The sequence below is a fragment of the Balearica regulorum genome, chromosome 12 (assembly GCF_011004875.1).
Source record: "Balearica regulorum gibbericeps isolate bBalReg1 chromosome 12, bBalReg1.pri, whole genome shotgun sequence".
NCBI lineage: Eukaryota > Metazoa > Chordata > Aves > Gruiformes > Gruidae > Balearica > Balearica regulorum.
In genome coordinates, this window is record NC_046195.1 from 14,578,310 (window position 1) to 14,604,029 (window position 25,720).

At 42.2% G+C, this 25,720-nt stretch overlaps 2 protein-coding genes and 1 long non-coding RNA gene across 6 annotated transcripts in view; 2 read left to right on the top strand and 1 right to left on the bottom strand.

Moving 5' to 3' along the window:
* BCL2A1 (BCL2 related protein A1) lies at nucleotides 1-2,931 on the top strand. The gene is made up of 2 exons (XM_010310865.2): nucleotides 1-544; nucleotides 2,042-2,931. Exons 1-2 carry the CDS (start codon nucleotides 125-127, stop codon nucleotides 2,144-2,146), a joined length of 525 nt encoding a protein of 174 aa, XP_010309167.1. The 5' UTR covers nucleotides 1-124; the 3' UTR covers nucleotides 2,147-2,931.
* On the bottom strand, nucleotides 2,358-5,427 carry LOC142603474 (uncharacterized). The gene is made up of 3 exons (XR_012837412.1): nucleotides 5,309-5,427; nucleotides 4,385-4,447; nucleotides 2,358-2,477 (listed from the first exon to the last, which is right to left on the bottom strand). It is a non-coding gene; the product is annotated as an uncharacterized LOC142603474 (long non-coding RNA).
* The window catches only part of MTHFS (methenyltetrahydrofolate synthetase), a 24,239-nt gene continuing 3,834 nt past the window's right edge, over nucleotides 5,316-25,720 (top strand). Inside the window, exons 1-3 of one of the 4 annotated variants that reach the window (XM_075764351.1) lie at nucleotides 5,316-5,456; nucleotides 8,955-9,219; nucleotides 12,875-16,740. In XM_075764351.1, coding sequence (XP_075620466.1) covers nucleotides 5,316-5,456; nucleotides 8,955-9,219; nucleotides 12,875-12,879 — 411 coding nt within the window. In that variant the 3' untranslated portion in view covers nucleotides 12,880-16,740. Of the gene's footprint in view, nucleotides 5,457-5,586; nucleotides 5,874-8,954; nucleotides 9,220-9,422; nucleotides 9,680-12,874; nucleotides 16,741-25,720 lie in introns of those variants that run through there. The other 3 variants (XM_075764349.1, XM_075764347.1, XM_075764350.1) reach the window with 3 other exon arrangements.

Consider the following 25,720-nt stretch of genomic DNA (forward strand, 5'->3'; position numbering starts at 1 on the left):
CTTGTGTGGTAAAAGCAAAAAATTCCATCAAAACCAGACGATACAAAGTTGTGTGCATGTTCCGTGGCTGCTCATTACTGACTCTGATTAAGAGCGGTGCACTGCTCTCTGCGATTTGTCCTAAATGGAAACTGCTGAGTTCTACTACGTTTATTACTTAGCTCAAGATTATCTGCAGTATGTGCTTCAGGAATCACATCGTGGGCCAGCCCAAACCAGGGTTGCTCATGTCTTGCGAAACATTGCATCTTCACTGCAAGATCAAACTGAGGAGGCTCTCAGACCATTCTTGGACAGGATTGATATTACCTCTGTTGCTGTTGCCAAGAGAATTTTCAATGGTGTCATGGAAGAAAAATTTGCTGATGGAAATACTAACTGGGGACGAATTATGACCATATTTACGTTTGGAGGTCTTCTCACTAAGAAGCTTCAAGAGCATGGAGTTCAGCTGACTGGAGAGGAGAAGGAGCAGATTTCTTATTTCATCACAGAGTACATAATAAACAACAAAGCCGAATGGATAGATGCGAATGGTGGCTGGGTAAGTTTCTCATTTCCCACCAAAGTCTAGATTAGGAGATTTTGTTTAATTAAGGGAAACTATTGTTACAGACACTGTCAAAAACATTTTATTCAGGATTATATTTGGTGGTTTAATATTTGATGTCTGGAATGGCTCCTTGAGACTTACAGTGAAAGCTTTGCTTCTGCTTTAAATAGAACAATGCTGAAAGAGAACTTTTTTTTTTTTAAAAAAGGCACTTTCTGTACCTGTTAGAGTTGAAACCCTAGAGTTAGTCTTGACTCATAGGATCATACGATAATTCAGGTTGAGAGGGACCTTAGGAAATCATCTGGTCCAGCCTCCTGCTCAAAGCAGGTTAAACTATGCATGCCCATTATTAAATCTAAAATTAAGTGGCATCCTAAGGTTAGTACAGCAATTTTGCTTCCATAGAGGAGCTGGTCCAAAAATGCTGAAGTTCAAGGTAAGGGAAGAATACACAGGTGTGATCCTCACAGCTGAAGTCAGTACTTTTGCTGTGGATTTCAACAAAACCATTATTTAATCCCCCAAATCTGTTTAGCTTAAACAAATTTACAGGTAAGTGCAATTGGGGTTAAATCTTTTCTGTTTGGACTGAGATAATCCCAGAACTTCCATCTATCAATGGGCAATGCTGAGAAAAGCATTTGTCAATATGTGGATTATTTTGCCAAGCTGCTGAAATTCCCTTCTGCCAGCAGAGAGATCCCTTTTGCTTTGGCGAGTTTCATCATGCCAGTACTATTTTCTTTTGCAATTAGGGGAAGCTGAGTATCTATGACATCGAGGTCAGTTATTTCCCTGGTACTTTTTTCCTTTACCTATGTGGAAATGTTACTTTCTCTTTCCACCCCTCTCTCGTCCCACTTCTCTTATATTTCATCTTTGCTATTACTTTTTCCCCTCACATGTTTTCTAGTGTCTTGCTTTTCCCTTTTTCTTTCTGTTTGTTTCACTCTTTCTCTGTCTGGTAGCAGTAAAAAAAAAAAAAAAAAAAAAAAGTGATAGTGAGTCATGGACCCTTGATGCATCAGATTTACTGTAAATGCTTCTCTCTCTCTCTCTTTCAAATAGAGTCAATTTTATTTAAGAGAGTATCAACTCCTGGCAACATTCTGTCATAATATGTGGCTGATTGTAGCAGAGTAAGGAGGCTTAAAGGAAAATATTTATATTACTACATCGGAAACATAGTATTTGTGTCTTCCTTGAAGATGTGGGCTCAGATGACACAGTTCACGTTCATTTTCTATTTACACAGGGAGGGCACAGTCTTGACTTGGAGATAAAACAAACATTCAGCAAGGTGCAGCTATTTTTGTCTACTGTTTTTAAAGCCCTATTCCTCTTTTGGAGGGAGAGCTTTGAAAACCTGTCCCTCTGTGCACAATGGTATAGCACTCTCTTAATCTGATATAGCACAAAGTGGTGCATTTTTCCTACACGTGTGATTTTTAAGCTGTCCCTAACTGTGCGCATTCTTTTCCATAGGAAAATGGCTTCCTAACGAAGTTTGAAAGAAGATCACTACTATCTTTCTCCAAAATTACAGCCATGTTCATAGCTGTTTTCTCCTTGTTCAGAGAGTACTACTGAAAAAAATGGACCTGACATTGATCTGTAATCTAGATATTGCCACAAGCTTCATTGCTAAGCTTTTCTCCAAGCAATATCAAAGAGAAAGTAACTTTCTTCCTTAATTTGTTTTTAATTTATTTGTATTTATTTTCACTTAATACGATGTTTAAAATGCTGTTCTAATTGCCAAACCTGAAGATGAGATCCCTCCGAAGAGGAATTGACACAGCATCATGCAGCAATTCAAGTCACCCTTTCCAGGCAGGACTGCTTCGAGAGAGAGATCATTCTCCACATCCACACAGCTCTTGGAATCTCTGTTGCACCTCCATGAAAGGACATTGTTTTACTGAAATACAATCCAATGGGTTAAGAAACAAGTTTTAATGTCATTTGTTTTGTAAATGAAATACTACTGTAATGCATTTTATTGCAACCTTTGTATAAGCAAAAGGGGGGTGGGGTCTGTAAAGAAAATATAAATTCCAGTGTAACAGTGGGTACAAGTTACTGACACAGACTAAGCTGTTTTTATGGGAAGAACAATTTGTGGAAGCTAGCAACTTAAAAATGTGCACTCACTTACTGTTAATGCAATGGTATGTGTTTCTTTGTTGTATTTTTTTAATTGCTCATATCTGCAGTGAACGTTCTTTCAAATTTCTGTAAGATAGTCATCTAACTGAACTTTTTTTAAACTAGATGTTTTAAAATAGGCAAGTACAAAATATTTTTTAAATGATAAATTTCTGTAAATACACTAATATTTTTGAAAAATACATTAAAATATGTATTTTAAAGTCTTATGATTGGTCTCATTCCTTTCTGAAGAATGAGATGATGGGAAAAGGTCTACCCAAGTAAGATAACTCTTAGGAAAGCTATCACAGCACTCCTGGAGAATCCAAGTAGTATATGGGTTTGACCTCAAGTCCATGGATGTTAAGACTATAATTTTCTGTCATACTTCTTAAGTATTATCTGGTAGCTTCTATAAGAAACAGACAGCTTGTGCAAAATAAATGAACTGGATCAGCTCTGATGACAGTAGTTAGTGCTTTGGGATACTCTGCAAAACTCAGCAAATTCATGAGTAGGACCTAACAGACATCCAGGCTTTTATAGTCTGGAGTGACAACTGTTTTGACTCAAATTCCATTTGCTTTCAAAGGTTAAACAGTAGTTCTTCGAGAATTCATTCTAGAAGGGTTTTCTTTAGCTGCAGTGAGTCTCCTATGTTAGGGAGCTAAGGCTGGGTCTAAACACTCTTCTTCTTTTGTAGACATGTTGGGAGGTGAACCAACTGAGGCAGCAGTTGCCTGTGGCACATAACAGCATTATTCTCTGAGACAAATCTTCTAGAGAAGGAAGCAGCCTCCTTCTGGTAACAGGTTCTCCATCTTTCATCCTTCTGGTAATGGGTTCTCCAGCTTTCATCTCAACATAAGAATTTTTTTACAGTAAGATCATTTACTGGAACAACCTCCTCAGGTATGTGGTAGAGTCCCCATCGCTGGAAGTTTTCAAGATGCAATTGGGCAGTGTGCTAGATAATCTCATCTAGGCTCCCTTTCCCATGAAAGGTTTGACCAGAGGATCTTTTGAGATCCCCTCCAACCTGGGCTGTTCTGTGATTCTATAGTCTAACTTGGTGGGTTTCACTACAGAACACAAACAGATGTTAACATTTGCTAGAACGTGTATTGCTCCCTCTCCCTCTCCTTCTTCTCCCTCTCTCTCTCTCTCTCTCTCCTCCTGTCTCTCCTTCTCCCTCTCCCTCTCCCTCCCCAATGAAAACAAGAAAGATTATTTAGCATGCACAACAGGACTTCTAAGATAAATTTGTTGCTGCTGAACAAAAGATGGCAGCACCCTGAAGGTACGGGACAGCTAAAGGAAAATGTCCACCCCCCAGAACAGCTATGGAAGTTCCTGTCAGGAATGACATTTTAAAACATATTTTGACATATATTTATTTATTTGCACCTTCATGATGCAAATCTTCATGACAAGAACAGTAACTCTTATTTAGTTCCTTTTTGTGCACGATTGTAAGTGCATATTGCAGTGGCTAACACCAGTCTATTAATACCACGTTCACTTCCTTTTCAACTAATCTAGTAACCTATTTTATATCAGGGAGTACAATTTTTAAAATTAAATATAAAAGACTAACCTAGCCTTTTCAAAATCTAGGTGATGCAATAATTTGAGAACTTGCCTTCATGGTAAGGCCTGGGTTTAAACAAAAGAAACCTGGATCGTTAAAGATCCAGTGGGCTCCAGATTATCTTCACCAGGACAAACTCTCCATTTGCTCTGCATTTAAGAGCAAGAAAAGCAGTGATGAGATGTACCACCTGGATTCTAAACAGAATAAAATGTCTGAAAACAACAGGGCTATTAGCTAAGTCTTATAGTATAGATATGCTTTGTTAACTGTCATTAAGCTATCTATACATGACACTGAGTAGTGCCTCGGGTGCCAGGGCATTGCAGTTTAAGGGATCCTTACAGCTGCAAGCGATACACAGGGGAACAGGACACTGTTTCCAGAGGAAAAGATGAGGTGAAAGAGCTGCAGAGTGGGACAGCTGATGACTTAACGCGTACAGTAGCTAAACTGAGATGTCACCACATAGAACACTGATGAAAATAACTGTTCTCCTATAGAAACGTCCCTTTCTGCACTTAAAGGTGGGTTGGATCATTAAATGTGCCAAAACAAAGCCTCCAGCGTCTCCCTTTGGACATGTCAAGCACACCCTCTAGACCAACGGTGACCCGACGTGCGGCCATGCGACACCTCCCTCACGGCCCGGGCCCAGCAGCGGGTGCCATAGGCATATGAAACCGTTTAGTAGCCTGTAGTAAAATATCCCACCAAAATGTAATTTCCCTTTCTACAACAAAATTAAGAAAGGGGAAATTCTTCGTAAACTACGCCAGACAACCAAAAAACCAAGATGGGCCTTGTCAGGAAGGCCCGGGGCCGGCTCTCCAGCACCCTCCCGGGCGGCGGTGGCCGGAGCCGAGTGGAGATGGCGGCCACCCACGCCTCCCAGCAGCGACCCTGCGACCGGCTGCCCCTGAAGCTCCGTCGCCGGGAGCCCTGCCCAGCTGCGCCACCGCCACCCCCAGGGCCCGGGAGGGCGAGGCCGGCGCTGCCGCCCGACTCACTCGGCGCATGGAGCCGCCGGGGGAGGGCGGCGAGATGGCGGCGGCGCTGCGTGCCGCTAAGCGGGCGCTGCGAGGGGAGCTGCGGCAGCGGCTGCGGGCGCTGGGCGCGGCGGAGAAGCAGCGCCAGTCCCGCCTGCTGAGTCGCAAGGTGGGTGCGGGCCGAGCACGGCGGCTTCCAGGAAGAGCGGCCCGGGGGCGGGGGGACGGCCGAGGAACTGGGCCCGGGCCTGGCCCTGCGCGGGGGGAACCCGCCGGGGACTTTCCAGGCCCGGCTGCGGACCGAAGCGGTGACTCAAGGGACCCGCCGGCTCCTCGGCCGCTGCCCCGACCTGCCCGGGCCTGTGCGCCGAGCCGTAGGGGTGTGGGGGGGTGAGCTCCGCCTCGGCCCCTGCCTTCCCCCCATCAGTCCTAGTTAACGTCAGGGACCGCAGCCGGTGGCTTCGGTGTGAGCAGTGACTGAGTGAGCGGTGCCAGCCGTCGTCAAGTTACAGCATAGGGTGTTTGTGAAACTGGAGGCAAACTCTGTCATAAACCCCAAAGCAGCGGGGTTTCTCATGGGTTCATGGTGGGTGTTTATCTCAGATGTGTCACATCAGGCTAGCTTTATGGCCAGCTCCTAGCAATACATGTAAAAATTCAGCAACTGTCTCTGTTTGGCCTTTTGTTTAACTGGCTGTCGTTTCCCTTCAGTGTCTTTCAGTGGTATTTCTTCCCTGCAATTTTATTCTCATGTAATTTTTATCCTGTAAAAGATTATTAAGCAGGGTTTACCTAACTGGTATCCTAGCACAGCATGATATTGACATGTACTTTTGAAATGTTCTGTTTGTGTTTGGATTACAAAGTTTTTATACAGATGCATTTTATCATTTTAATAAACACAATAAAATTTTATTTTGCAGTCATGGCATGTAATAGAGCACAGTCCTTTTTTCTGCAGCACCAGCGGGTACTTCTAGATGATCTATATTTATATTGTTATTTTCCTGCCAGAGGATCTGAAATAATTTTATAGACTACACTTAATACTAATGTGTAGCCACTTCATGAGTGGGACGTGGCAGCACAGAAACTTTAGGTCCTAGCAAGTTTAACTGGAACTCACATAAGCTTTTGTAAATTGGGAATGCTTTTTAAAAAAATATTATGTAATCCCCTACTATCGTGATAATGCATTTTTGTAATCACACATCCTAGACTTAAATATCTCAATTTTTAGAAAATACTGGCATGCATCGTCTTCAAAACTGCAGAGTCCTCTGCCGTATCAGCACCTAGCCCACGTGGTACCGAATTTTTAGGAGCCTTCAGCCTTTGTCTAACTGCAGCTGATAAACTCAGCAAGAGAGCACTCACTTCTGCTAGCGAGAGCCCACTAAAAGATACAGCTTTTGCTTTGCTTGAAAGAAGGCATTGGGACACACGACATAAAAATGGATGTTGTTGTGCCATTTTGATGATCTGACACAAATTGAAAAGCCTGAGCTTGCTTGAGACAGAGTGGCATTGCAGCAAGTGGAGTCAACCTCCTTGTAGGAAGGTGATACAGCAGACATGAAGAAATTTTTGAAAATGCTGAGAAAATATTTGGAACAATATAAGCCCGAAAATGTAGCTTTATAACATATATCAGTGCTTGCAGGTAGTAAAAGGAAGTTATTTAATAACACCTGAACAATATTTTTAGTCATAAAAATCTCATCTCAAAATGATCTTTAAATTCAAAGTGAAATAGCTTCACAGGCTGAGCTAGCCACTAGTATTTAATTAGCTACTGGATGATTGTTCTTTTTTAATGTTTCTGTTCATGATTAAAGTCATGCTGTTTGCATGCTCTGATTCTGCAGAAATAGCCATCAGTGAACAAAGAGCAGGTAATACTTGTTAATAATATTTGTTAAGTGTGGAAATTTTTCACTCTTCTCAGAAACTGCTCGAGTCATAGCAACTTCATCTTCACAGTTCTGAAAACATCCGAAATTGTCTTCCTGCTAGCATGTGGTTTTACATCTGCAACCTCATTTATTTTCTGTATGGCATCAGCAATGTGTTACTGGCCACGTTGGAGCAGATTGGACCTGTGTGGTGCCCACAGCACCACTTTGACAGAGGAGAGGTTTTTGTCTCGGTTTCTCTCTTCTCCAAACTCATGAGAAGATTGGGCTCTGGAGGCCCTCAACATCGTGAATCACAGGCATTTTCTGGAGTCTGCGATTTGACTCTTCTGTTCTTTTGAACAAAAGCTACTATGGAAATTCTGTTGTTTAAGAGCTCAGTCACTTAGTTGGAAAAATCCACGTGTAAGGTTGGTCAAATTACAAAAGGATGTAAAATACGGTTTTGAATTGTCAAGATGTTTCTATGGCCGAGCAACACATCATTGCCATAATTTGGTCCAGAGTGTTTCTTTTTTTTTTTTTTTCACCTTACAAAAATATATCCATCTTCGTAATATTTCACCAGGGCTTTTAACTGCTGTGCTGGAAAGAAAGAAAAAAAAAGGAGTGAGAACCATATCTCAGTTCGGATAGGGGCATTTATCTCTCAAAACAGGGCCAGGGCAAAGGCTAAAGCTCAGAAGAGCAAGTTACCCTGCAGTTATGCAAACACAGAGCAGAGGATTTGGTGCTCTCTGTTCCGTAGATAAGCGCAGTTTCTCAATTGTCTGATATTTTTGACAGGTTTTTTGCAAGTGTGTAGAATAAGAATAAATCACATTTAAATGAGAAGGGACGCATTTTTGTTTTTTTTTTTTTCTCCAGATGTAATTAACAAAATATGCAAGGTACTAGAGAAGGAGAAGACAAGCTTTTAAAAGCCTCCTCTCAAATTTTAATGTGGAATTGAATCTGGAATGGGGCAGAGACATAGTGAGCTATGAATCTGCTAACACTTTTTCACCATATAAGCATTTTTTACTTTCCTTCCTATATTCAGCCTCTTATAAGCCCAGCACAGAGAATCTCATGAAAATCAAAAAATGGCAGGGCTATCTTTTCCTTCAGCTCTGAAAAATGTATAGTAATAAGATCACGTATTAGAAGCAGGTGATGTTTAAAGTCATATATCTAAACTTGCTGTAGGGAAGGCATTTCAGGTTAAAAAAAGAAAGAGGGACCTGGTCTTGGAAGACTTTGTGCTCTGCAATCATCTGCTCTGATGCTAATTTTCTTTTGAGTTATTATCATTGATGCTTTTCTCATTCTGCCTAGGCCCAGATGAGAGATGCAGCATGTAACAAGGGTGGAAGAAAAGGAATGCAAAAACTTCATGTCTTGCATAAGCTGGTGGTTCTGACCTGCTGTATCTTTCTCCAGTGACGTTGGGCATTTGAGGATGTCTGCACTATATGGCACAAATATTTAAAGAATCAGGAGATTGTCTCCAAAATTGTTTTTTGCTGGCCCAAACCTGTGTTACAATGTTTTGTTCACTAAGTGCAAAAATTTGCCTATTGTGATTTTGCTGATGATAGAACATTGGAGTAGGAAACAAAGTCAGTTTATTCTCTTTATGATTCATGGTAGTTTGTATCTCTACCCTTTTCCATGGATATTTTGCTCCAGTTGTTTGTTCAATTCAAATAAAGTAAGTCAACTCTTTTTTTAAACTTTTCATAAACTGATTGCATCAATTTCCCATGTAGGTGATTTGCCATCCCAAGTACCAAGAATCTAAAAGAATCGCAATCTTTCTGAGCATGCCAGATGAAATCCAAACAGAAGAAATCATTAAGGACATTTTTAAGCAAGGCAAAGAGTGTTTCATCCCACGTTACAAGCCTCACTGCAATCACATGGACATGCTGAAGTTATCATCAGCTGAAGATATTTCTTCGCTTACTTTGACATCCTGGAATATTCTTCAGCCTAGTGATGATGACAGTGCAAGAGAGGAGGCTCTTGCTGGTGGTGAGTATTTTCTTCCTGCATTATGGGGCTGTTGAGCAGGAGTAACCTGGAGATCAGTAGGAAATAATCTGATAGCAAGAGTGAAATGAAATGTTACGTTTTGGTTTTAGATGTTGTAGAGGTACTTAAGTCAATGTAAACAGATGCTACTTGCTATTGCCTGTTTTTCTGTACCCTGTGCCACCCCTGTGATATGCCAGCAGAGCAGGAACAAGCCAGCACAGTTGATCCAGCTGAAGGAAACCCACTCCTCCATGTAAATCAGCTCCCTGGCCTGGTTCGTGGACATCCTCAGTGCATAACATGGAGGCTCGTGAAGGAGACAGAGGCTTGCTGGAAGTGGCTTGGGCTGCCATTGAAAGGCATGGGGGATTCACAGTTTTAGGATGCACTCTGAGAACTTTAGTTTGCGCTGCCTGAAAGGTAGAGAACTTTTCAGGTGATGCCTGTAGGCTGGCATGAGAATTTTCTGAAATCTTTGATCCTGCAAATTGTATTGCATGGATGAATCACAGTGCTGATATGGAGCCTGCCCATGCAGAACAGCTCTCCGAGCTGAGACCTTAGACTGAAAATAAAAGGACTTTTTTGTACCCTTGGATGAATATTGCAAAGTCTTTTCCATCATTATTCTCTCACATTTTTATTTTTGATCTTATAATTCTGTCTCAGACACTGGATTCTTCATAGGGTTGAAAAGTTAAAAGTTCATTTAGGTCTAGCTAGTGGCATGAGTGTTTTGGTTTCAGAATAACCTCTCTCTTTCTTAACCTAAAATTCCCCAACTTGTACAAACTTGTAAACAAACTTAGTTTTTCTGTGTCTGCATTCATTATTTGCTTTCTTTTTGTAAACACATTAATACCTTCCTGAAACATCTGCAGAAATATTTAATGTTATTAATGGAAAACTTATGTTGAACTCATGCTTGAAACCTCAGTTTGGGAAAATTTTCTCTAGGTGGAAATTCACCATGCAGCCAGCTTCTGCACCGCACAGACTTACCGGCTTTTTAATGCTCGACAAAGGAACATAACATTATGTGACTTTGGCTGAACTTGGGTTTGTATTTGCTTTGGGATGCCAATGTACTTTCCTAGAACACTTCACTCTGTTTGTTTCTTTCATTTTCGATCTCTACCTCTTTCCTAATTCAGAATCCTTTCTGTGTCCACATTTTAGCTAGCAAGAGATTTCACTGCCTTATACAAACACCTTCTTTATATTTAATATTTAGCACTGTTACTTATTTTGCTAATTTTTGTCAAAGATTTGTGTATATTTAGGGGCTTTTGAAGGTAACCCTTAAAATGTCCAGGGCTCTGTTGACTGAACTTAGTTCAGGCACTGAGGACAATCTTTTGTACTATTGATGAGCAGCTGTCAATTGAATTTAACAACTCTGTTGCAGAGATCACAGAGTAAATACACAGTTTTAGGTATGATGGGAGCAAGGACTACCTGGTGTAGAGTGCACTGGGATGTATTGGCTGGGGATGGTCCAGGTGCCAGGTGGTGAAGATGGGGTAAGGCAGGAGTAACCTTTAGTACCTGGCTAGTTCTGGAGCTGCTGGTTTGTTCTGGGCACCAGGGTACGGTGATGGGCAGCGAGCAATGCCAAGAGAGCTACAGCAGTCTACAGAGAGATGCCAAGAGAGCTACAACTGGCAGTTCTAACAACTGGTGTGTGTCCATGTAAGACTTGTTCTACCTGAAACTTGATTTCAGTCTGTACATGCTGAGTAACTTAGGAATAATTCGGTTCAGATTGGACATAAGACCTTGGTCCTTTATCCTTGGACAGTTTTTGTAGATTAGAGAGTACGTTTAGGTTTTTTTCACTATTGCATAATCAGACCCCCTCCCAATTTTTCCCCACAGAAACACACACCGCATTTCCATGCGTCTTTAAATTCCTTTTGCTATATTTTTTGTGTCAGTTCTATTTTTTGAACTTTGGTACATTTGCAGGAATGCAAATTGCCTTGCTACTACATCCATCCTCCATTGTTGGAATTATGCATGGATGAAACATTTATCTCTGTGATGTTATCAAATACTGTGGTGATCTGAGGCATTTACATTGTTATAAGGAGATAACATAGTGTTATATTAGTAATGTTCCCATTGCTGGCATAAGTTGCTATGTAATTTCCAAGGAATACCCTGCAGGTACATAAATAAGTCATGTCACTTCTGAGTGTATTCATTTTGCATGACAAAAAGCTTAAATTCACACTGTCCTTAAAACTTCAGGCATGGTTATTGTGAAGAATAGCTCAAATATAAGACTAGGTATAATTTTTGCATAGAGTTTCCCAGTCTTTGGTAGTACTCACAAGCTATGTTGAATAGACATGAACACCTCCTTTTGGAGACGGTCCTTTTTCTCTTGCATCAGAGTTTACCTATTTTCATCTTGGCAGTACACTGCATTGCACCTTGTTGGCATAAACAAAGATCACTGCAGTTTTGGTAGTAGAAAGTCTGTCATCTGCTCTAGCATCCATGGGTGGCAGTAATTGTCATGTGAAAAGTTGATTTCTTTAGATTAAATGGACACAGTAATGGAAAGAGCAAAGGTGGAAGAATATTCAGATATTTTATTTGGAGTAGGTACGTGACTTGGTTCGTTTCCAGCTATACCTGCTGGAAGATTTTGGACAACTTTTAGAGCAAGCCAGTGTACATTTTCTTAATAGGCACCAATTTCCTTTTGTATCCTTGCCCATTAGAAGTATAGAGGTGCACTAGCGTCAGGTTGTGCCCAAGGTAATACTTGTGGTGAAAGTTCAGGCGGGTTTCAGTAATTGTTTACAGGAGTGTAGATACCTTGTACAACTTTGGAAGGAGTAAATCAGATAAAACTGTGCTCCCTGTTTGCTTTTTATCACGACTCCTACAGAAATTTAAAGGACACTTACCCAGCAGCTCTAATTTCAATGTGGTTTAGGGAGGCGGTGTGATTCAGCAGGCTGGACATGGTTTTCCTCATTTGTAATGTTATTTATTATTACTTAAACCTGCTCTGAGAACTATGGGTAAAAAACTTAAGTTATTCCTCCAACAAAGAGATTATTCTTACTGGGACTCAAAAGAGTTGACTGGGTTGAGTATCTCCATATGGTAAAATTCTTGGAGGTGGCTTGTTTGAAGCGAGGCAGGTGGCCAACTTTGGACTGAGGGATCTCAGCTGGAAGTCTTGGACCTGAGCAAATATTATGCTTAAATGTTCATAACTAACTAGTAGTTGAAGGTGTACTATAAATTAGAGACAACTTTTAAAACATTCACCTAGGTGATGGGGAGAGGGGTTTTGTTCTAGATATTTTTTCTTTGGCTGAAAAATGAAGAGTCACTAGAAATTATGGCTGAAAAATGAAGAGTTATTGGAAATTGTGGCTCTGAATCTGCTTACTCTAATGGGTTGTGAGGTGCTTTCCTAAGAAATGCAAGAAACGGGATTATGTGTACAAACTTAATTCACCCTCTTGATCTGTGTAAATTCTGCCTCAGTTTTTACGTACATTATTACGTAGTCCTTGCCTGTTGGATCTGGGCTCATTCAAAGATGCAAAAGGTGAGCGCTGCTTGCGGTTAATGAATACTGCTAATGAGCATGCACTCAGTCATTTTTTTTCTCCCCGTTGTTCAGGTTAGAGCTGCAGGCCTTTTTTACTCTGCATTATTCAAACCTCGGTGTGGAGACAGAGGTCTTCATTTCTGTATGGGCTCTTCATCACTACAACGTTCAATGACTTAAAGGTATTAACTGGTATTTGCTGGTGGAGGAGCAGCAGAGGTTCAGGATCCTGGTTCCAGCCTGGGGTGTGCGGAGGAGCTGCCTCCAGTGAACACAGACTCTTTTGCTTGTTTTTCCAAATGTTACGGTTTCTTCTCTGTTCTCTCCAAAATTATAATCTCCCAGACTTGTCTCGTCATTGGGCTAGACCCCCTTTCCAACCTTTAATTTCTCCGCCACCATAGTGGCCCTCTCTGTCCTTCTCTCTTGGCCCAGCCTAGCTGAATCACCCTCTCCAAGTGTCCTTCTCTGGCCTTTCTGACCATATTCCCCGTTTCATCCTGCTCTCAGTCCTAGCCTGTCATTTCAGGGGCAGCAGGGCCAACATAAATAGTGTGCCCCTGCCAAAAGGGAGGAGGAGATCATGTGCTTTGTCTTCTTTCACTTGTCTGGTTCCAGACATACAAGATTCCCCGTCCCAATTTACTCATTTCCTTCCCCAGTGTGCTGGCTCCTTTCTCTTTTTCATTGGCTTAGAAAAACTTCTCTGTTAAACAGTACTTTTTGTACTAAACAGTACAAACACATAGTTTTGTGATTGTTTCTTTTGGGCAGTGCCTAGTTAAATAAACGGCTGCCTTCTCTCCTCTCGGTCCCCACCGCTCCTCTCCTGTGCCAGCACAGATGCCCCTGCAGCCACCTTGGGAGATATACTGGGAAACCAGTCTTGGTTAGAAGTAACCCAGCACCAATAAAAGGCTCGTCTTCTCTCAGGGCCACCACACAGATTTGGACTGACGCAACTGAAGGGCTGATAGAAAGCTGGTGATGAGGGGTTGCGTAAACTTGTGGCATGCCAAAAAAAATCTTAGTGAAACTTCAGTGCTCATTTCCTTCCATGTTTCAGTTCCCAGTCTCGCCCCAGTCAGCGGGACTACTGAAATGAAAGTCCTTCCAAGTCCTCATAGTTGGGAGCGGGGCTGGCAGGAGGAGCTGAGCCTGCAGCTCTGTGTGCTCTGTCTTTGCGGCAAAACTGGCCTAAGGTGTTTTCCCTCCTCATGTTTGCAGCATATTCCTGCCTCTCCATGGTAAGCTGGATCGGCTTGCTCCTCTGGATGAAGGATATTTTCCTCCTCTGCTCCACTCCATTTCGGTTGGGATTTTATTAACCCAGATGAGTGGATCCAGTTTACCATGTGGCCGTGTCAGTGCAACGTGTGCGGGATGGGAACGTCCCCAAGGATGGAGGGAACGTCCCCTGTAAACTGGCACTGGCTTCTGGGGAAAGTCGTGAGGCCACCCATGCTGCTGTGACTCCAGCAGCGGTGCAGACAGGGTGGCATCTTCATAGAGGCCCAGCGCTCACCCTGACACGTCTTCCCTACGCCTGAGCAAATGGCAGGTTCTCAAACATTTACAACATTGTATAAGCCCAGCTCAAACGGATTTGAATGGGCCTAAAGCCACGCCATTGACACAGAGGGTACTACGAGCAAGATTTCACGTTCTTGCCTCAAAGCATGGACCAACAGAGCTTTCCCTGTTGTGGTTTTTTGCTAGCTTTGTTCTTAGAAACCAGTGAACCATTTTGCCTGAAATAAAAGAAGGATAGCCCCCCCTCGATTTGGCATAAATACTCAGGCTGAAAAATGATAGCACTTGAAAATATAGCATTTTATATGTAATGGGGAATGCTGAATAATCTGCTTCTACTCTACTAAAACATAATGTATTTTTGCTCCCAGAAATGAATACTTTAAAGAACTGGACTTGTATTTTGTAATTTGATTTGTAGACTTCTGGCATATTCAGTACTGGAAACTTTGGTGGCCTGCTGATCACAACATTTGTGTTTTACCTTCAAGATAATTAGTGAAATTTTTACTAGATAATTCATGTTTTAAATTGCAGTATATTTATTATTAATAGTAAGGAAAGATCCGAATTTCAAACAAAGTGAAGAAATACTAACATTTGTCTAGCAGCAACTTCTTGCTGCTTTGTTTTCACATAACCCTTGGATGTTGGCTTTTGAGGTTTGGGCAGTTACATCTTTCTGCCCTTAATACCTTCCAGAACATTTTGAGACTTGCTGTTGCACAAATTATAGTAACACACTGGTAGTAGAAACAGTCAGAAACAGCTTACCCGTGTGGCTTGTATCTGGTTTATGAGGGCTATTTATGCCAGGAGGTGTGACTCTCTTGCAGGGAAAATGCTGGCTACCTCTAGGCTACAGTTCCACACCTCAAGTAGTTTGAAATTATTCCTGAGTGACCATTAGCCCTATTTTAAACTTTGCCATTGGAGTCTGCCCTGCAGAAACATTTTAGTCGGCAGAAGCTCTTTTTCACCTGTCTTTAAACTCCTGCTATTTATTCATACATTCAGAGAGGCTGCAGTTGCTGCCAGGACTGATGGTCTTGTGAAGCCATCAGTATTCTTAGTTATTCCAAATTTTAGCACAGTTCTTTAGAAGTGTGACCGAAGTGGTGGCAATACAGTCCTAAGAGGAATAGGTTTAACTTACAGCTGCGAAATGAAATGGGACGTAAAAAAGAGATAATGAGTTCAACTCCCCCCCCCCCCCCCCCCCGCAAAAAAAAAGATGCACCAGAAATGGGAAGATTTTGAAATATAAGGCACATTAGAGTTCAGAAGTAGAAAACAGTGTGAGGAGAAAATGCTATGTCCTGAAGCACAGGGAAGGTCTAATATGCGACTTCAGCTCCATTAGATGTTGTATAGCTGTACGTGAAGGCATAATGGGACCATACAAAATGATGCTAATCATTCTGAAAAAAGACATGTAGTAAATAATGCTCAGGGGTAACTGTGAATATTTAAATGAGATATATGCAGATTGGAATGTATTTGGAATAAATGAAATATGGGTATGTGAAAAGCAGAGATGTTAAATATTACTGCTTAGGAAAAAAACAAAAAAATACCCTAAACAAGATTGTAAAGTGATTGAGGGTTTTCTTTTCCTCTGGGATACTTGATTAAAACTTACAGTACAATATATGTCAAGGGATAGATTATAATTTAAAATCTTTTTACACTGGTCATAAAAAAGAAAACCTGAGAGTATGGCACGAAACACAACTGAAAATCAAGGCTTAGCTCTAAATATGTAATTTATTTTTTAATGAAATGATTTAAAGTTTGGAATGAACTTCTGCTCAGAGACAATGAGCCGTAGTATTTTGATACGCATAAGGAGAACAAATTCAGCGCAAGTGAGGCATTAACATTCTGGTGATGAGTCTACTCGTGGAGAGAGGATGGTTCCCCTCACGCAGTGCGGGATCAGAGCGCTGGACATACAATCCAGCATCGTGTTTTACAAGAGTCGAGAAGTCTCACAACTTGTAGCTATGTAGCAGTAACTGAAATTTCTTCATGCCTCTGCAGCTGCAGTGCCCGGCTTATCCCCTTACAAACAGGTTCTGGTTTTTCTTTACCTGTGGGCATTCGAAGCGTTCCTCTAAGCATCTAATTTTATTTGTACTAAGCCCCTGGCTCCTCTGCCTTCTGACAGCTGTGAGTTGTATGGGTTAGCTAGTTATAATGTGAAATATATTACTTATTATGTTAATATTATATCCTGTTCCTGTGCTGTGTGAAATATGATGTTCCTTGTATTCATTTTAAATTTGCTGCTTTCAGTTCAAGTGATACCTCATTCTGCTATGATGAGAAGTAAATAAGGATGTTTGATTTAGTTTCTTTTTATTATTCATTGTTTATTTAAACCTGTATTATATCAATTGTATTTTTTTTCTGTCAGACTTTTTCCATTTTCTTATTCTCATATAGAAGCTTTTCTAGATCAGTAAAAGTTCCAGCCGTTGCTCTTTCAACCTTTGCAGTCTCTCTAATGTTACTTTGGAGAAATGATGCCCGAGAGAACGTTTTATGCCTAGGTAAAGAAATACTATGAAATATATGTAATGGCACTGTATAAGTTAATTTTTTCTGTATATGCCATAATACTGCTTTTCAAATCAGCTCACTGGGCAGATCTTTTTTACTAGTTTCCACACAGGTATCCTGCAGCAACGTGTTGTTACAAAAATGCTTATTCCAGTATTAAAGATCCATAAAATAATTTTACATTATTCTGTGTAGTATGTTCTGTAACAGGTAAAGCTAGGATAATACTTCCTTAGAAATTAAATATTTCAGGTGTTGGACCCAGTTGTGATAGCAACTGTTTCCCTCAGGGGTTTTCTGCATCCCAGCCTTCGGTTGAAAGATATGGGTCTCCATCCGCGGCGCTGGGATGGCCCTCGCCTGCGGCTGGTGTCTGCCCTTCCCCTTGACGTCTACACCAACTTCCACAACTCTCTGAAACAGCTTAATAACAATCAGCACCCAATTTGTTAGGTGAATGCAGATACTTTTAGCTGAGCTTCTCCCAGTGCTTCTGTTCAGAAAAAGGTACGGCATGATTACAAAGAGTCTCTTTCTTTGAAAGGCTTTTGAAAAAATGCCCTGAAATGCAAAAGTTGATGTGTTTATGTGGCATCACTTTGTAATGCCCTCTGGTGTCCTTATGTCCTGAATTTCCTTGGTGCAGACTCAACCGTGAACAGTGTGGTTCAATTTTAATACCACCAGTGCCAAGGTCTCCTGCGGTGAACCTGAAGAGCTGAGAGCTCTGAACACTACAGCGTTTTGCTTTCATAAAGTTCATTAAGGCTTTAAGAGAGTGCTTTTCCTTGTGATCATCTTAAGTGTCACATCCATGTTTGCCATCTTGCAGAAAACATTCTCCTTGCACTCAGCGCAACGACTAAAAAGATTACTTCTGCTGTAATCAATTAAAGTTTAAAGAGAAGTGAAAGCAAGATAAGCAAGGGCTTCAAATTCACTGCAAGTGACTCTCAAGTGTTTTGTTTCAAAGAGGGATAATTTTGTTACAGTGAGTGTGAACAGTAGCATTGTCATTTCCTTCATACTCTTTCCTAGAGGCAGGAGTCTCTCAAAAGCAAGTAAGAGGTTGGATTCATTTCTGGAGCATGGCATGGGTCTGTACAACAAACTCATGCAGGAGAAATACAAACATGCAAGTATCTGTGGCTGTGGTAATTAATCCAAACAGACATTTTTGTCTCCCTTTATTCCCATTTTTGGAAAGGAAGAGCCAGCACCAAGCTTATCTCAGTGCCTTTTTGCACATAATCAGGACAATCTGGAGAACAGGAGAAGAACCTTTTCCTGCTGCCCACCTGTGTACAGTAACGTGGACTGAAGATGTGGTTTGGTGAGACGGCTGAGCAGTTGGCTGGTGCCAGAAGGGGCAGTCCTGATGCCTTTTTCTTGCTTCCAGCTCTGTGCTGCTCTCGTCCTCCCAACCCCGGTGCCATCTCTGGTACTCAGCACCGAGAAGGTTCAGCTCATGAATCTGGCAGAAAATGACTGCTTTTTTTCTTTCTTTCTTTTTCCTACGATTGGGTTTCTGCCAGATTAGTGGGCTATTAAATCCTGTCAGCACTTTTCCAGTTACAAAAAATTTGTCTTCCTGGCACAGTTAATCCCCGCTGTCTTTGCTGAGATTCAAAATACACTGTCATTTCCCTTGTACAGTGGGAAATTCCTTGGACCTGGCCAAGAGCCACTGGCTTTCGCAGTGTAAGGATGGCTCTTGGTCTTCATGTTTGGCATCATAACTGGACTCAGTTCCTGCTTGTGCTTGCTTTTCTGCATGTGAGATGGGAATCAGCTTTTGGGGTATAGCTGGAGGGCAAATTCCTGTCCAGGAGTGACATGAAGCCCTTTGCCGGCAGGTGTCAGTATTCCATACATTTACTATGGAGCATTGGTGTCATTTAGGCTGTTTTCCTATAATTAAAATCTCATCCAGCCATTGTACTCACACACACAGAGGAAAACAAGTGCTCCAGCCTAATGTCTCCAAAAAATCAGGGGTGGAGGATTCCAGTGAGATTTGGTGGTTTTAAGCTGTGCAAGCCTAAAAAGATAGAAGAAAATCTTGTGATGGAAGAAGCGGGATTTCTCAGCTGTTGTGATGTTAACACATTTGACACTAACAGTGAAGGTGCCATCACCTCCAAACCAGCTGACTCTACATGTTCAATAAACCCTGCCCATAAGCATGCCTGATGGTCCCATCAAGTGGTGTAACTCCTTGCAGGACTCAGGTTTATGCACTGATGAAGAAGTTGATGTCTTAACCATTTATATTTCAGAAGCAATTCTGCATATTTTACGAGGGGCTATCTGCTGAGTGAGTCAAAGGGCATTGGAAATACTGATAGTGATGCATGATGTTTTGAAAAAATCCCCAAATGATTCACTTCTGTCATATTTTGATTTAAAAATATCCAGACACCGACATGCAAAAGAGGACGAAGAGTGAAGAAATGCAGTAGTGCACATGCACATGTATCAAGTGGAAGTATTTAAATAAGTGCTCAGATAAACATTATGGGAAAAGTAGCTGATAACATCTTAGAGAATTTCATGTAAAAACACATAAAGATACACAAAGATCCTCATGTTTTAGGCTGCAGCAGTGTTAGGACAATCCCGACATAAACAATTCAAGCACCAGCACCCTGTGAGTTTCTCTAGAGGAGCAGATTTGCAGTCAGCATTTGCTGATCTAACAGGATGTGTTGATGTGCTGTAAAGTGGCTCTAATGCTGTTTTGTCTTCTCTTTGGAATTGCTCCTTGGTACATCTAGTTTTGGGGTATTTTGGTGGTTTAAAATCACAGGAGAACCCAGGTGCAAGCCTTTGAACCAAACATTTTTCGTTGCCCGTGTTTTCCCAATCAGACTCTTCTAACTCTGCTCACATATCTGAATATCCGGCGTAGATAAGTAATTTTTCACAGACTGATAACTAAAGGATTTCTAAGCAATTATTTTCTTTGCTCTGAATTTGCAAAACCAGACATTTTTGTAGGTGGTATTGAGTGATTATGGTTTATTTATGGGGCTTACGCAGACTTGATGAATAATAGTGAAATAGAAAAGTACTTGTTCACATTTTCTTTTAGGTAGACATTTGGCAAATTCTGAAAATGAGACACTAGACCTCAGCTGACTGTAAGTTAAACCTCAGGGGAAATGAGTGTGATGGTTATAGCCTCGCATGCTCTTCCCACGTTGTGAAACCAGCTAGAATTTGAACACAAGTCTTAGCCTTCTTCAATAACTTCCCTGGTGGCACATGAAAGGATACTTATTTGTGGAGCAGGACAGGTTTGTTGGTGCAGGGCTGATGTACTACAGCTGATGCTGTGCAGCGCACTTAACCTTTCAAATGCATTGGCACTAATTTTGTAAGATTTTGGGTTAACTTCAAAATAGGAGGGTGTTTGCTTGATCACAGTTTAGTAGCACAGGAGCTGATCAAATGGCTTTATTAGTGTGTTTTGCAGGTTTAATAACAGGAGAGTGGCTGCCACTTGGTTGTTTTAAACCTGTATGACTGATGGCTATCATGTAGCTTCTCAGGGAGAAGTATAAATATTTTATTATGCTGTAGTTCAGAAGGGCAAGTGTGAACTGTGGAGACCAATGTTTCATGCTGACACAAAGCACTGACATGGATGAGTAGACAGATAAACGCTGAGTTGCTCAGTGCTTGTTTGTAGATTCTGCTGATGGTTCTATTTTCTGCAAAATATTTTATTGAAGTAATAACAGAAGCTGTCTCAGTCATGCTAGTGGACCAGTTACCTGGGGCGTGTGGATTGCAGAGGAGATAGTCTGCTTGGCATCTATAGGTATGTAAAAGGTAGATTGGTGGGTTACGGATGTGCATGAATGTGGGCAAAAAGTTTTTTAGAAGACAAAAGAACACCAAACCTTTCCGGTGCCTGCAATTCCCATACACAAATAGAAATGAAAATAAAGCAAGTGATTGTCCCTGGTGTTAAAAGCATTTCTCCCTGAATGAGGTGAGCATTAACCCTGAGGGCCTCACGGTGCGCCCCATGGCAGGAGACCATGGATGGAGCCTGTGGGATTGGGATGTGGTACTTTGATTTTTGATCCCTGTGCCTGGCTAGGGTGTGCTGGGTAAAAAGTGAGCATCTCTCTGGCTTTCCTTCTGAAGCAACAGATGTCTGGGAATAGTTAGAAAACAGTAAGTCCTGCTGAAGTGTAGTGGTACTGCATGATTAAAGGTGTTCACACGGGGGAAACACCTGGAGGAAAAGCTACTGCATGTGATTTAAAAGGAGCCGGGTTTTCAATCTAATATGAAACACAACTTTTAGTCCTGTTAGGTAATTGTTTGGGATCATAAGGGGACAACAGAGTGAGCACTAGAGGAGAGCTGTTTATGAACAACCAACAACAAATACCTACAAGAGAAAAGAATTGATTTTTCTCCAACTCGTGTCAGTAACTCGGGGTATTTCTCGTGTAGTTCCCAAGGCTGGTGCAGAGGGGCAATGCTGATTTACAGTAACCGAGGATCTGATCCTTTGTGTTGTAACTTGGGTTTCCAGGGAGATGAGGATTCATGCTGAGCTTCTGATATTGATTTCCAACAGCTGTATCATGTGAGCAAATACGAATTATCGGATGAAAGTTCCCTTTCTGTGTAAGGGATTGTATTTACATCGTAGCAGACTGGCTCGGGCAAAGTTAAGCAACATAACTTTATGTCTGCAATCACTTGTGTTACTGGATCCTTGTTTTTGGATGAATGACTTTTTCGAATGCTTATCAATTGCAGCAAAGGGTAATGGTTTTGCCTCCTTCCTCATTCGATTGGGGTTATAACAGTATCTGGCTTCTCCGAGGTTCAGTCGGACTAATGAGCTGGTTTCCTCTGGAAGCAATCCCAGCCCTTCCAGGAACCTCACACCTCTGTAGGGTCTGGATTAGGCCTGTAGTTTACAGATCTGACATTTCCCTTTTTGACCTTATACCAAGGCAAGCGTGTAATAGCAGAGAAACCAAGGGCAAGTTTGAAACCAAGGGCAGGTTTTTTCCAAAGGGCAGAAAACTTTTATCTGGAAGGAAATACCAAGCTGTTAGCAACCTCAGTAGTGGTGCGAGAGACACCCGGGGCATTCTAGGGAGAAGGTTTAGTACTAGTCATAAAGGGGAAGGGAATTGTTTTGCTGCAGCATAATTGAAATATTTACTTCTATGGAGTTGTTTTCCACAAGGTCTGGTGATTAACCCAGACCACAGTGTTAGGTGCTGTCTAAATACAGAACAAGATGATGATCTGTGCCCTATAAGGTATATATTGAGAAGCTTACACCTACCTAAGAGGCCTAACTATGCTGATGCTGAAAATAATTAAAGTTACAGTAACGACTCTATCATTAATTAGAACTTTCTGAGTTATTCCAACTCATTGGCTCATACCAAGACTGATTGAAAATGTTGGGATCAAGTGACTGAGTTAATTTTTTCTTCTGTGCCAGGGTAGCAGATATAGAGGCAGCAGATGGTTACTGCACCCTTTTAATTCTGAAAAGTAAAGTTTTCCTGCCAGAGGGTTTGTTTTTTTTCCTCCATTGTGGTCCTTGCTAGATCAGAAAAGAACCAAAGTAAGCTTTCATTCCTTGTAAATGAACAGCTTTCAAGTATTTGTCAGCTCCACAGAGGTTGTGTGTAGACTGATCTGACATTGTTTGTGGCGTGCATAACACCATAAACACTCCTTTCCTTTAAACAGAAGGTTGTTCTTGTCCTGGTTCTGCTGGTCCTGCACGTTACGTAATCATTTACACATCTGAGCCAAGCAGGGGCAGTCCCTCTCTGCCACCGCAGGGCGAGCTGTGCGTGGAAAAAAAACCAACCGCTGAAAAGCTTGCTCTTGCCCAAGGTACCAGGCTGGGAGGATCAGGCCATCCTTGTGGGGACATCGTAAGTGATGCACGAACTTCTGTGCTTCAGGGAGAAGCTCGAACTGCACAGCTGACTGCTGTCTTGTAGGCTTGAGCTCAGAAAGGCGTGCTGTGAGCATGATTTTTATGAGCACATTGCTGTTCTTTACAGGGACACAGGAGCTGCTGCAGCTCAGCCACTGCCTCATCCTCTTGTAAGTGCTTTGGAGGTGAGGATCAAAAGGGTCCTGGCTCCCACTTTGATGGGTCCCAGGCGCTTTGCTGTGTCCACAAAGCAAGTGGCGGTGAGGGATGAAAAGTTGGGATGGAAGAGCATTTTGGTTTCATCTTCCATTAGGACTGTCTAGCTGTGCAGGGGGAGATGAGTGACCCCACATGGCGGGTGGCAGTGGGCTGATGGAGCCTCTTCAAACCTGGGAGGAGAGGAGCCATGCTGGCTGCTCCTTCTGAGGGCAGGACAATTCCCCAGCAGTCTTTACATGACCTGTATCTGTGCAGTTTGATGGACTCTTCTATAATTAACCATTGTCAAGAACACTTCTGAAAATGCCGGCTGGCATTTCAAATAGGAACATCAGATTAAGGAGAAGAGAAGTAATGAGGTGCAAGGAGAAAATCCTTCCCTGGGGAACAAATCAAACCTGATATCATCATGAAGGGTAATGAGAAATGCACTACCGAACTGGGGAGATTCACCGCAGCTGTCTAGAGGAAGCGAAACCATGTATTCCTATTTAAAACACCAGAGAGGGGATGCTAATGTTTTGGTCTGCTGGTTAAGTCAGGGGACACGCAGCTTGCACACCTGCCTTTGCGTGTAGTTTTGCCACACGTTTCCTGAGTCTCTGGGCAAGTCATTTCACTTCTCTGTGACATAAGGTATGTCTATATAGATGTATGCAAGTCAGTGCAAATTGAGTGTGCCTGTACACCCACATGGCAGGTTCTGAAGCTATGACTGTATCTATGCTGTTAAATAACACAGGGCTAAGTGGCACAGACTAGCCCTGTCCACACTGCACAGAACTTGGCCTGTCTCTTCTTTTTTGGGCTCACGTGATCCCTCCATGGCCCTAAGGCAATACTGCTGTGGGGGTTTTTTAATCTTTTCCCCTGTTCTAGTATCTTTAATAATATGAGGCCTTATGGCAGACCATCACAGGACTATTTTTGTAGCATCATTTGGAGGATTTGTGTTGCATATTCTGGCGTGTGGCAAGAAAGCCTGTGTCTGTGTCTCAAGAAAAAACAGTTTTGTTGATGTAGGAGGACTGCACAGGGTGTAAGGAGCCAGACCTGTACTCTTCTGTCTCTGCTGCCCGTGGGAATCCTGTCCCCTGGAGCAGTCATGGGTGTCACTTGGACCAGCAGTGCCAGACAGTGTGCTGACAATTAAACAGTATTGACCACCTGTGAGCTGTAAATCAATTTGTTTTCTGGCCCTGCTGCATTTAGCAGTATAAATGAAACCTGTGTGGCCGTGTCAGGCCACATTGTATGGCCACATTGATAGATAAGTCAGAGTATATTATTTCACGCACGGTGCTACACAGTTGAAGGAGCTGTGGCCACAAGAGCTCCTGTCATAGATACAGCAAGTATTAGGTGACTGTCATCATAATTGCCAACCTTACTGGGATATCCAGTAGCTTAATTAAAGTTTATAACAAGCATTGGTATTTCTACATAGAAGCCATGGGCTGGAGTTGCTTGAGTGTGTTCAGCCTTTAGCAATTTGCAGACCACATGCAAGTATTTCAGGAGAAACATGGATTACCTATAGCGAAAGCCCTCTCGACTGTGGGTGTGCTTTTCTTGTTTTTCTTTCCTGGGCCCCTGGACCCTCAGGGATCCAAGAGCCAACAATTAATGTCTACAACACATGGGAAACCGTGGACAGGGAAAGGGATAGAAGTAGGTGGAGATCATTGAGACCTCTCTTAGACTGTTTTACAAGGCACTAAAAATTGGTGTGGTGTGTGATGCCCAAGTACCTGCTCTGTCTTCTCAGGGACAAGGATGCCATTTCACACAGTGGTCTGTGGGAGCAGAGGGGGTAGGATTTGAGAATGGAGCAAGCCTGCAGGGCATCCTGAGTGGCAGTTAGTGGTCCTGCAGGGCTGGAAGGGCCTGGGAGCATGAGGGCCCTGTGCCAAGAGGGGTAAGATGTTCTTACCCTCACCTGCCATCCTGTTGATGTGCTTTCATTGCTGATGGTAATCTTATGTGCCCGCAATCTTGGTCTCATCTGCGTCTGCAATCTTGGTCTCATCTGTGTGTCACCTCTCATCCTGTGACAGCTCTTCCCCCACGCTGCCGCAGGCACCACAAGAGGTTTTGTTGCTCCCCAAGTTATGTGGCAGGGAAACGTTTTTTTCCATGCAGCTGTCTGCCATTCATTCCAGATGCCGGGGTAGGATTTGGGGCTAATGCTGCTTGAACTGCCCTCAGGCTTCTTGCAGAGTAGCTCTGTCATTTTTCTACCGAAATTCTTGCTTGGCATTTTACTTAAATCTTGGGCGGTGTGAGCTGCATGGATATCAGACAGCATGTCGTGAGTCAGAGCGAAGGCATTCGGTATCGCAGTGCTCCAGTGGAAGAAACATGTAAGGGTAACTATTACTGTATTTACAGCATCATTTTTCATATTGAGATTTGCACAAGCTTGTTTGAGTTATTCAGCATAAAACCCCTCCATGATTATAAAGGAGCTGACTCATTAAAACAGACTCTCTTTCTCCAGAGTACCCAGAAGAAAACACAGTGCTTTACTGCATCTAAATTCACGCGAGTGTGCCTGGTGCTATCAGTTAAACTACACAGAAAATATCTTTCTTCCCTGCACTGTTCATGCCAATTCCCTCTTTCCTTAGTGCTTCCCCTGACTTGTCTTCTTCCTGTCTGTA

Coding starts and splice junctions, on each gene's coding strand:
- BCL2A1 (XM_010310865.2), top strand. CDS start 125: ATGGAAACTGCTGAGTTCTACTACGTTTATTACTTAGCTCAAGATTAT. Junction 545..2,041: donor TAGATGCGAATGGTGGCTGG/GTAAGTTTCTCA, acceptor TCTTTTCCATAG/GAAAATGGCTTCCTAACGAA.